The sequence below is a fragment of the Bactrocera oleae genome, chromosome 5, assembly GCF_042242935.1.
Source record: "Bactrocera oleae isolate idBacOlea1 chromosome 5, idBacOlea1, whole genome shotgun sequence".
In the NCBI taxonomy this organism is placed as follows: Eukaryota; Metazoa; Arthropoda; class Insecta; order Diptera; family Tephritidae; genus Bactrocera; species Bactrocera oleae.
In genome coordinates this window covers 53,221,979-53,234,619 of record NC_091539.1, presented here as the reverse complement: position 1 = coordinate 53,234,619, position 12,641 = coordinate 53,221,979, and the positions used below count along the sequence as shown (strand labels likewise).

General features: G+C 33.8%; 1 protein-coding gene across 1 annotated transcript; it reads right to left on the bottom strand.

The window, feature by feature from the left end:
* Nucleotides 1-8,377: 8,377 nt before the first annotated feature.
* LOC106623743 (uncharacterized) lies at nucleotides 8,378-11,729 on the bottom strand. The gene is made up of 4 exons (XM_036356706.2): nucleotides 11,561-11,729; nucleotides 9,172-9,285; nucleotides 8,845-9,093; nucleotides 8,378-8,775 (listed from the first exon to the last, which is right to left on the bottom strand). The coding sequence occupies exons 1-4, from the start codon at nucleotides 11,616-11,618 to the stop codon at nucleotides 8,555-8,557; spliced, it is 642 nt and encodes a 213-aa protein (XP_036212599.2). The 5' UTR covers nucleotides 11,619-11,729; the 3' UTR covers nucleotides 8,378-8,554.
* Nucleotides 11,730-12,641: the final 912 nt, after the last annotated feature.

Here is a 12,641-nt window from a genome sequence, read left to right as displayed (position 1 = left end):
AAAATAATGCCGCAAATTGCATTCAATACGTCATGTTGGTCCAACTTGTTAAAACATTTAATTTCTTTTAGAGCAAAAAGTTTATGTTGCCTGGCAATGCGGCGTGCTTTGTTAAATGTCTGGACCAACTCTTGCTGTTGCCCATATATTAATTTGTTTCTACTTACTTGCCCATTGAGTGTGAAACATCTACATCATATTATTTACTTGTAATCTGTGCGCATTATTTTAAGAGTTTAATCGCGTTAGCTTTGTAAATTTGTATGACTATAATTATAAATATTAAGTTAAGTAAAATTCATGCCATCATTTTTCCAATAGTAATCTATATCGTGGGTTTTACTAAGCTCAAACGGTTGTGTGATTGCTTGACTCGATATTGTTTAAACACTCGTATAACATGGACACCAGCAAAGAGAAAATATTTCATATTTTACATTTTATCTTCAATAAAGACGAAAAAGAAAGCTAAGCGGCTGGAAATGTGAATAGTGTTTATGGTCTTGGTGATAGGGTCAATCATGCGCAATTTTGGTTTAGCCGCAAAAAAACTCGTAGACCGAATTTTCATCTCCAAATCGCTGGTTACTGTAATGTCCTTTTGCATGTGAAAAATTCGCCTCAAGAGAAGCCAGTTTTTCCCCAATAGGGTAGAAGGTTTCTATGCGTAACCTTATGAAATTTCCTTCAAAATCCCGTTCTCGAATAAAACGGTGCTTATTTCACCTAAATCACATAATTCGAACTATGCTAAATAAAATCTTCTATTTAATGCAAAAATAATGGATTTATTTTTACTAGACATTATATTTGTGAAGAAAGTGGTGGATATACATATTAAGTGGTTCACTTATGTTTGCACGATTGCTTGAAGTTTATGTTCGACCGTACCGTGTTGATTTATTCTTAAGCTGTCTTCTCTAATTCAGCCATGACCTTATCAGCTGAAACGATGGAGCTTCTCTATAGCGCAATGGTGCTATCCAATGAATGCGTATTTAGCATTTGAATTTTTCAGTCAACATAGTATTATATATAAAATAAGAATAAAACCACACTAGATATTATAAACTATATACATAATTTGCTTTTTGAATATTTTAAAGATTTATTTAATATTATTTTTATTTTCAGCTATCATAAAAACGTTTATCTAAGCACCAGGTGAGTCATACTTTTTATATATTGTTAATATAATATTTAGATAGACATTTCAGTTGATTTTACGACGATAAACGAAATACTTTCACACTTAGTGTCCACATATCTGTTAATCACTGTACTTCATGCCGCATCGCTTGTAGCATGAGCACAAAATTTCTCTCACGATCTCGCTATTATGCTCTCAAATGCCACTCCGCCCACAAGCCATTTGAAATAAACTAAAATTTATATCTTCTTGCGCTGCCATTCGTCACACAGTCCAGTGCTTCTTACATATTTCGCTTCTTTATAGCTCATTTTTAAAGTGCACATGGCCCTTCCATGCCGCTAGTGCAATTGCAAACAATCGAAATTATTATATTTAGATTATGGCACTGTATTGCTATAAAACCGAATCACCCCATAGTTTAGGCACTAAATTCAAATCTAATTGCTGCAATTGAAATGCCATTTGCATGATCTGATCGCTGCGGTGAGCAAAGCAGAAGGCAATGTAAAAGTACTCCTCATACCCGCTCATAGCAGCTAAAGCTTCTGCTTTTTAGCTACTTGTATAATTTTCGATTGTGCTCGGTAAACACATTGTTCGCTGGCATGCCGAGATAACGAATGGCCAATTCACTTCACTGCGGGTGCTTTGATTATAAAATGGTGTATGTAGCGTGCTAGTGGTGGGTACCTGAGCAAACAACAACACCGCGCGAGCCAAACGATCGCCACAAAGCAATGGCGTAGCCAGGCACTCAGACAATCTGTGGCTTCTTAATTATGTACTTTTTTTTGTATTACTGTTGGTTGTTGTTTTTCTGCCTTGCTTTAGCTGAGCAGTCATTCATTTTGTTCTTTTGTTTTTGTGTTTGTTATTTTGTTTGATGCCAAAATTTAATGCAAGCAGCTTTGTTGTTAGTTGTTATTCTTATTCCCGAGATTTGTATACTCGTTACAAAATAAGTTTCCAACAATTCCTCTGGCATAAGTTAGTGCTTCTAGCAGAAGAGGCACAATAAAAAAATAAGAAAGAGCAGCGAAGTAGTGATCTGGTTTCTGTCATCGACAAAATAATGCAAGTTTGTGATTTTTCTATGCACGTCTGTTTGACTGTTCTTTGTTGCTACTTGTGGTTCTGGTGATTGTACCAGACCCTGATATGCTTCCTTTTGTGTATGTGATTTACCAGAGAATAGCAATAGAAATTAAAGTAACAAAACACAACTGCTACATAATCAATTTCTCGAAATTTAAGAAATTAAAGTCATAGAAATTGTTATAAATACAGAGTTGCATACATACATACATACATTCAAATATAATATACTTATAGATGGATCGATAAATACCTATATATTTGTGGTATGCATTGCCTTTTACTCGCCATTACGTCTACCGCTTAATAATTCATAGGTTTAGTGTTGTTATTTGGCATACTCAACTTACTTTCTTATTCTCTCGTTTTTCTTGATGTCTGTAATTACCTAAATACTCGAAGTATTTGGCTGTTTTTAATCATCTAACAATATTTAGTTTTATATTTATTAATAGCCGAATTTTAATAGCTGTCAATATGCAGCCATTAATTCTTTCTTATAACCACACTTGCTAATATACATACATACATACATACCTACTCATTTCAGTATATGGTAGTATTTTTATCTTAAAATATTGTTGCGAAAATATATTTTGAATATATTGTATGTGAATGTATTAAATGTATTTACTTAATTTTCTTGAAAATACTTTTGTACATATAAACATATATTTAGCTAATTTACTGTTTTTAACCTTAAATAAAGCAATGTACATCTTATACTAGAATAACAAATATTTATTATAGTTATACATATATATATATATCTCTTAAAGAACTTCACCAAAAATACAGAATTACAAAATTATTTTCGTTTATTTTTATACTCTTGCAATATTTTGCTACAGAGTATAACAATTTTATTCACCTAACGGTTGTTTGCATAACCTAAAAGTAATCGAGATAGATGTGTAGTTATATATACATATATAAATTATTAGTATGACAAGACGAGTTGAAATCTGGGCGACTGTCTACCCGTCCGTGCAAGCGATAATTTGAGTAAAAAATTAGATATCTTGATGAAACTTAGTACACATGTTTCTTGACACCCAAGGAGGATTGGTATTCCAGATGGGCAGAATAGGATCATTGCCACGTCCACAAAAGTCATTAATCGAAACCTATAAAGTGCCACAACTAATCTTCCCAATAAGATACAAAGCTGTTATTTAGTACAACGAGTTGCATTAGGGAGATTCATATACTTTGGTTGACATTTTTTTAAACAGTGGGCGTGATCCCGCCTTCTAATAAGTTTAATGTACATACGTATATCCTAAAACGTTCAACCTATTATAATTTTGGCGTCCCTATCCTTCCTGTGAAAATGTGTAAATTCGGATTATAACGCCGCCCACTATCCATATAAAAGTTTGGTTAAAATCTACTAAAAGTACGATAAATCTATAAACAAATGCGCCAGAGACATAAAATTTGACACCCAAAATAGTTCAAAGGCGGCTTTATAGGAACCGGTGTCAAGTTTGGAGGATGAGCACCGCCCACATTTAAATGAAAACCCATATCTCGAGACCTACTTGACCGATTTCAAAGAAATTCGCTAGGTAATATTATTCTGACATTTCTATGTCATAGAGCAAAATCGGATAGCAACCACGCCTTCTTCCCATATACCATAGTTTTAAATTTTATCTGATTCTTTCACTTTCCAGTATACAAATCAAGAATCAATCAATATATCCGGATAAAACTTTGCATAAATAGTACCGTAAAGATGCGCCACTTGATAACCAAAAATTTTCAAAGTCGGATCGCAAATATTCAAGCCCCAACATACAGAATATGTAGAGGCCAGTTCCTATTGCAGATTTTTTTATCGAAAATATCGGCCATCTGTGAGATATATAAAAATTCGGGGAAAATCTTTTACTGATAATAGTTTGCCTGCATGTTAAAAATAAGTTGACGCGGTTCAATAATTCCCTCAGCCCCCTTATACCTAATAGAAAAATTTTCGAACTTCCGGCTAGCTTTATACCGCATATTTCGGCTAATATGTAACTTATCTGAATGAAATTGAAAAAACGTGTTTTTCTCATAACATTGTATCTTTGTGCATAAAATGGACAAAATCATGTGAAAACTTGTCCTAGCCGCCATATATAATAGCTTATATCGGAATTTAAAACAACCGGGTGCTGCATATAATGGTGATGGTATGTGAGGTACCTTAATGAAATTCAGAGATCAGCTTTTTCTGTTAATAACATGTAGTAGTGTATAGATAAAATCCCCATATACATACCTAATACAAGAATTTTAAACTTCGGGTTGGATTTAAACACTGTATATTGGTCAATATGTATGATATCTACCAAAATTAACTGAACATATAATATTGAATATACTATAGTTTAATGCCGAAAATAACTATGTAAAATTGGTCCACAATTACCCAACCTCCCTTTTACTACATAAAATGATTTTCGTTAATCTAACAAACCTTATGCCGAATATATCGGTCAGTGTATGAGATATATATTTATAAAATTGCTTCAATGCCGATCCCCTGGATGGATATTAAGTGTACCAGAGCTGTCTTTTATATCTGAAGAAAATCAAAATTTTACTCGAAACGATAAGAGGACGACAAGTCCATTATTTTTGTATCAAATGGAACGCTTTATTTAGCATAGTTAGAAAGATCCGATTTGCTTCAAATATGCAACTTTTGGTTGTTGGCAGAGAAAATCTCGTCCCTGTTGTTGAAAAACTGGAACATTAAATTTTCACAAGAAGACTTGAAGCACTTGAGTCGAATTTTTCACCAACAAAATCATTCGCCATACACAGGAGCAGGTAGTAGTCGTGTGGCCAGGTCCGAACTATAGGTTGATGTTGCCGAAGCTTCGGAAGAGTCACTATCCATGCACTTGGCCTTTGGTTGTCCTGAGAGAACACAATTCCTCTCTTGGCGATTACTTCCTTCAGACAATCCAATTGTTGACAGTACAGCTTCAAATGAAGAGTTTGGCATGAGCGGAAATTCTCAGCCAATATTACCAAACACATAGCAAAACTTTTATTTCATGGTTTGACCACCGTTTGCGCCGGCTCACCGCGATTCGATCACGATCGTTTTCGCTTGACGTTGTCGTAAGTGATCGACTTTTCATCGTCAGTAAATTCCTCTTTTGAAATGGATCAATTTTGTTGCACTTCAGCAGCGATTCGCGTATGAAAATTCGCTTTTGTTGCATCCAACCTTATTTAAATAATTCCAAATGGTTTTTGCAGCCATGTTCAACTCCTGGGCAACAAAATTACCGGAACGAAATCGATGTAGTAAAAATTTTGCGTTATTAGATGTTGCAGTACCGGGACCATAAAGAAATTTCAGCCACCTGGCTTGCGTTTTTGCCTTTGTCGAAGAAAAAAATGTATAATATGGCATGCTCAACCAAAACTGAATCAGGCAATCACAAAACCGTCGAAGAAGTTTTTTTAGAACGAAATTTTAACTTTATAACGCCACATAGCGTAATCGATAGCACTTATACAAAGCGATATACAGATTATTGAAGCCACTTATTGCAAAAATAATATTGGTTGTCCAAAATCTTCGGAGCTTGAATAGAAATAGTAGGGACACCTCTGACAATTTTAATTTAAGCAGAACTGGGGTACCCTGGTGCTTTAAGGGGAGATGTGCCAATCTATAACGTATATATCTACCATATATAAAATTGTAACAGTATGAAACTGCTTTCGGCAATGCTGAAAGGTATCAGGTTTCCACATCTAAAATCCAAACTTATCTTCCAAAAAAAATAGTTTATAAAAGTTCAATCATTCATCCACATTCCCCCAAGCTACATTCTTTCAAACTACAAGTATTGTTCCTTGATCGTACATAAATTCTTATACTTTTTAACAGTTTATAATGTTGAAATTTAGATATTTTCCTGTTGTTCTAAAGTAATGTGCAAAAATTAAAAAATTTCCACATTTTACTCTAATTTGCAGCGGAAGCGTACTTAAGTTCTGCAGTATTTTAATTATCATATGTTCATACTCACTTATGGATCCAATACTCAGTAAATGCATACAATGTAAATTTTATTTTTTCTACTCTCATATTTTCAAAGCATTTCAATTGCTCACAATTATATTAGTATAAAACATTCCCCCTTCGCGTCAGTGGTACAAATTATTGCGATTTTCGGAAATTTAAGTGCATTTAGTGCATAAATATTTTTCACAACTCGCATAAACTCCAATAAAAGTTCAATAAAGTGGCAGCAACGCAAAAGTGTTGACACATTTATGTAGCGCACATAAAGGCGCCCTTCCGGTACTTCTGTACGTGTATGAAAGTATGAAAACGAGTATGAGAAGCACTTATTAGGGTGGTCAAACACATTTGTGTAGTATGCTTGATGTGAGTGTTTTATTCCTTTATATACACATGTATCTATCAGCAAGACTTGCTAGCGGTACGTTTGTAACTTTACATTAATTTTTAGAGCCGTTCCGATATTAGACAAGGTTTAGATAGGATGATTTCCTTTCGTGCGCCTTTTTCTACATAATGCTGGAAAGTGTGATACGCGCCGCTAATCTCAACCGCATTGGCACTATTTACTCTACAATAACAATGCTACTAGATTACGCAGATAAAATGAACATCATAGCCCTTGAGAACAGAGCCGTCAGCGCAATATTTTCCAGCCTAGAAATAAAAGCGAACAAGGTTGGTCATGTGATGGACGAGAGCAACACAAAATATCTCAAAGCCACACACAAAGATTCCTCCCGTCTTGGTAGCTACGTCAGTAAATATAAATTTGAAAAAGTGAAAGACTTGTATCTTGGAACCAGCATAAACACCACAAACAATCTAACCCTGGAGATCGAAGTACAAAAATCACGCTCTATAAGTCTCTTATCATTCCCGTCCTATAATACGGCGCAGAAACATGAACCATGGCGAACCGATGTAAAAAAGCACTTGAAGCATTTAAGAGAACTCCGAAAAATCTTTGAAGCCGTTTGACGAGTACTGAAAAAGGTAGAACCACGAAAAATTACTGCGACACGGATATAGTCAAGCGCATAAATATCCAACGAATACGCTAGTTAGGACCTGTCGTATACGTGGAAGACGTTTTTACAGCAAATATCTCTTTCGGAACCCAATAGAAGGACCTAGTGCGTAGATAACTGTCTCCACTTGGCGAAGTTTTGTGTTCTCGGGCCAGATCGACCAGCGGTTGTAGTGCCAAAGAAGAAGAATATACACTCATATTAAGCACTTAATCTAATTTACTTCAGTGTACTATATGCATTCTGAGCTTCACTACCAGGGTTTTCATAAACAAACTTTCAAAATTTTGGTGATATCGGTTTAGTGGATTGATCGGTCAGTTTGGATCAAAATCAGACAGCTATACGATTAAGTACTTGTATGAAAAACTCTTTCATTTTATGAGATAAGTTTACGAAATTTTGTTTAAGGCAATGGTGCAATCTCCATTGAAATTGTTTATATTGGATTTCTATAGCATATAGCTGTCATACAAACTTACCAAGGTCAAAGTTCTTGTAGGAAATTTTTTGTATTTGTGAAATGTATTATGGCTTCGGTGTAACAGAAGTTAACTTGTTATAAATATAGTTTACCTAGTTTGAAAAAATCGAACATTAGCAATTTTAAACTACAAAAATTCAAGCACCCTAATGCATATGTATATCAATACAATTTTTTTTTTCATTTATGCACTACTTATGCATATGATTCTCTATAACATTACAAATGTGGATGGAGCTGTAAAACGCCAAGCATTTTTTCCCAACACACTAAGGCAAAATCAAGGGAAGAGTCAACCATTTGTGGCAACATTTTGCACGTTGAGATCGTTTTGATCACACTTCATAAAATTAAAAGTAATTTTCATATGCTTTGTGCCACAAACTTACATAAATATTTGCACATATGGGCCATATTTGAAGGCAATACATACTTACTTACATATAGTAGATGTACATATATATGTAGATACATATGTGCTCCGTTTTTATTTCGTAATTTCACAGCGAATTGCATGGCTGAAAATTGTGTTTCCTGTTCAGACATACATTTTAAATAAATGTTTCTAAAGCTTGTTTTTGTTGTTCAACATTTATTTCATTTCATAATTTGTAGTATTTCAAAAAGAAATGCATATTTGAATACAAAAGCACGAAATTTCCGGCGATGAAAGGCACACGAATTGTACTTTATAAAAAAGATTACTAAAAAATTTTAAGTAGCATTAATATTTTACATTGGTTTGAAAATTAAATCCAATGCAATATCGCCAAAGCGGCGACAAGTACAACAATCGAAGAGCTTACGAAAGCGGCACCATCACGGGCAACGGGGATTTGGGTGTTATTGGCGGAAATGAAGTTACAGCCGACGCCTTCGCAGGTGAAACAGTTCGTCTCATCCACGCAGAGTTTGCTAGCTTGAGCGGAAGAGAGGCAACCGCGTTGGAAGGAATTTGTTTGGTTCTTGCCTGCAAAAAGTTGAATATATATATATCAATAATTTTTTTTCTTATACGCCATCAAAACAAATAGCATACCATTATTTCTAACATAACATTTATCGCCCAATTTGTAAATCGGACATACCGTGGGCCGGGCATAGACATTTGTAGCACAACCACTGGTGGAGTTACCCGTGCATTGCAGGCACTGAGAGCGGCTTTGCGGGAAAACGAGACGATTGCAACCTTCGGCAAAGGAGCAAATCAAGCACTGCAACTCATTGTGGCAAGCAACCGCCGTGGCGTTGTCCAACTCAGAAGCGCAGCCACGTATCGTATTACCGTCTAGTAGGTTAAAAAAAAAAAGCAATAAAATTGTCGAACAAATTAAGGAAAAGGTCAAAAAGTTCTACGTCAACTCACTGAGGACTCTCGTATAGCAAATGGATGTATTCACACTGCAAGTTTTGGCCAAATAGTTTTCAGGATCTGTTGCACATTTTGGATCAGTAGCAGAGTTACACTGCACGCAGGCATCTAGAAAAGAAATTTATGAAAAAAAGCTTTAAAAGACATTAACTTAAGGGAACATATCCACTTTCAAACCTAAAAAATTGTGTTTTTTTTGTCATTTTTTGTATTGAAGAGGCATTTTTAATAAAAATAATGCACAATTACAGAATCTAATGTACTTTAATAATCGGCGATTAATTTTAAATTGTTTTGACTTCCTTCATCCTGTAGCCGATCTCTAAGAGGATCTCCGTAAGAAGGTGTCTGACGGTGAGGAAGATTTTTCTGCACTTTTTTACACTAAGTTAGAAAATCTTACAAATACGCTCATATCTTCGAAACTAGTTGTCGAATCAACCACAAATTATCAAAGAATTTTCTCAAATATGCATGTCTACATTAGACGTACATACATATGTATGTATATCAAAAAACAAAAAATCGAGTTTTTAAATTCCCAAGTGGATATAACCCCTTAGAGTTCATTTTATTATTAGAAAGTACATTTCCTCTCTCAGTTAATTTTAAACCAGTTCCACGAATACTGAATTTCATTACGTAATACTTTCAAACTTCATTTGTAACTATATTAATGCAATTATTTTTAAATTTATATATTACTCCGGAAATGGCCTAATGCTAACATAAACAAATATTTCGCATTGTACTACTCATGTTTGGTTAAGATAAGCACTGTTTTATCTTAGTTAACCAATTGTTTCCCTGACTTCAATCATATACTGGAACATATATTATGTTGTGTATGTGCTTAAATATAATATTATATTATCTTTGCAGGGCATAAGGTTTATAGGTGTGGCTATCGATTTATCGCTAATGATCGTTATCATGAATAGAGCAGCCATAAAATATTGCTTTGTAATATCATAAATATTTTGAGGTTTCCATAAGTAGCTCAGCATTAAAGTGAGCCAAAACACTAACCTATTGAATTTCTGGGTTAAAATTAAACACTCACATATATGCAGAAAAATAATATCCGTGCAAGTCAGGAATTTTGGCTTAATTTTAATATATGTGAGCATTCAAAGACTCCAATTTGAATAATATGTAAAAAATGTTTTTTTTGTAAAAAAAATACCATAACTTTCAAACAGCCTAGGAACAATTTTTTTACTTGGCGGATTCTTGCAGACCATAGAATTTAATAAAAAATCTACTTAAGCGGTTTTTCATTCAAAAATTCGTATATTTAAATGCTTTGAAAGAGAGAGCTTTTTAATATGTACCTATATGGCGGTCAGCCTCTCTCTCTTTCTCTGTTCTCCATTACAGTTTATTGCTAAAATGACTTCGCTATGAAAGACAGAGGGCTATTTTACCCTTGAGTAGTGATTAGTCTCATTTTTAAGTAATGATTATTAAGTAATAATATTTTTCGAGGAATCATTCATTTTTCTCCTTTTTGCTTTTACATAATTTTTCGTTGTACGTTGTAGTGAAAATATAAAAATATTTATAAAAGTTTTTCAAATCAGAATGCATTTTATAATGCTAATCGAAAGGCCCTTAACTCAAAACGCCCGTGCACTACTCTTGTGGAAATGACATCTTCAACGGTAGCTGCGTTGGGTTTAAAAAAGGGGTTGGTTATGAAGCACTGTTGTTAGTCTGAAATATTTGTTATATTTCTCAAACAAAACTTTTACGGTTTGTTACACTTAATATTTTCCATTCGGTAGTTTATTTTTTATTATTAAGTCTCTTAAACTCGAAAAAGCCAAAAACAGTCTACCCTTAAGCCTGGTACTTAAAACTCAATTTGTCTAATTGCAGACTTTACAAAGCTAATAATTGTAGCAAAGTATAAATACAATACATATATACCTTAGACATGAGGAGTCGTATACAGGAAAAGGTTCATGTATTTTATTTACTGTACATGCATTTAGTAAATAGTAATATGGTATTGAACATTGTACACATAAATTCGATACAGAACTCAGAGATAAGATTAGCTTACTAAGTAAGCACACATTTTTAAACAGTTATGTCACTTAAGTTTACTTACTTAGTCACCTTCACTTAGTAATTTTAAAAATAATAAATTTGCAATATTCAAATTCAAAATCTGAAGATTCATATTTTTAGAATACAAAATACTTGAAGAATTCCACCAAAATCGCAATTTGAAAAAAAATTTCACTTCACTGCCATTTTTCATTGTGTGTAACTCCATGTTGATATATGTATGTATAAATACAGATATTCTCATATACACATACATATGTATATCATAACCTATATTTCATTTGCTTAGTATTAACTACTGATTTACCCCCGTGCACATATGCCAAATAGGCCACAGCTGCAATCACCAATACGTAGAACTTCATTTTTTACAACTACTTTTTTAACTTAGATTAATTTTTATAATAATTCGTAATCGTATTCCGCCAAATGCTTGCTTACTTGTTAGACTAAAATCGGTAACTGAATGTCAGCAGTTGAAATATTGTAGTTATCAGCACCTGCTAATATGTAACTGTACAATACCACTTTATCAGTTCTTTGGATGTGATAAGAAGGTGTAAGATAAAGATAACTTACTCACTTCGTTTGTTGCGTATTTTTGTGTAAAAAACTACACATTTTTGTTGTAGTGGTGCTTCGAAAATGCTTCATAACTGTGTCACATACAAGTTGGTTGAAACGTTTCTACACTCACCAAGAAATAGTACTACTAGCTCCAAATTTTATTTTTTGTCAAGTTGGTACATCTGTCGTGAGAACACATGTAAAGTTACAAGTCAATCTGTCAATTAATTCTTTGTTTACAAGCTATTTGAAGTTGACGTGTCAGAGTATTTTTTTAATATGGAAAAAATGTAATCTTGCGCAGTGTTTAGATTCTTTGTTTTAAAAGGTTTAAAAACAAAGGAAATTTATGAACAGTTATTAGATGTGTATAAATAGTCCTCACCTTCAAAACGCACCGTTGAGTTTTGGCTGGTGAATTTAAACGTGTTCGTGCTAGGCTTGAAGACGATCCACGCGAAGGACAACCAAAAACCACAAACACACCAGAAATCATTGAATAAGTTCATAATATTGGTAATGAAGATCCAAATTGGACTAAGAGTGAAATTGCTAATGGCATAGGCATCTTAGACGAACGAGTACTTCATATCTTACATGGAAAATTACATATGAAAAAGCTGTTTGGAAAGTTAGTGCCGCACACGTTAACAATTCCACAAAAACTGGATCGAAAACAAATTTCTCAGCATAATTTGGAGTGTTTTAAGCAGAATAAACCGAGTTCTTGCGTCGTTTTATAACTATGGATGAGAGTTGAATCTAAATTGAAACAACGATTGAACGTTTACAGTGGACTGAAGCTTGCTGTTCAGCTCCAA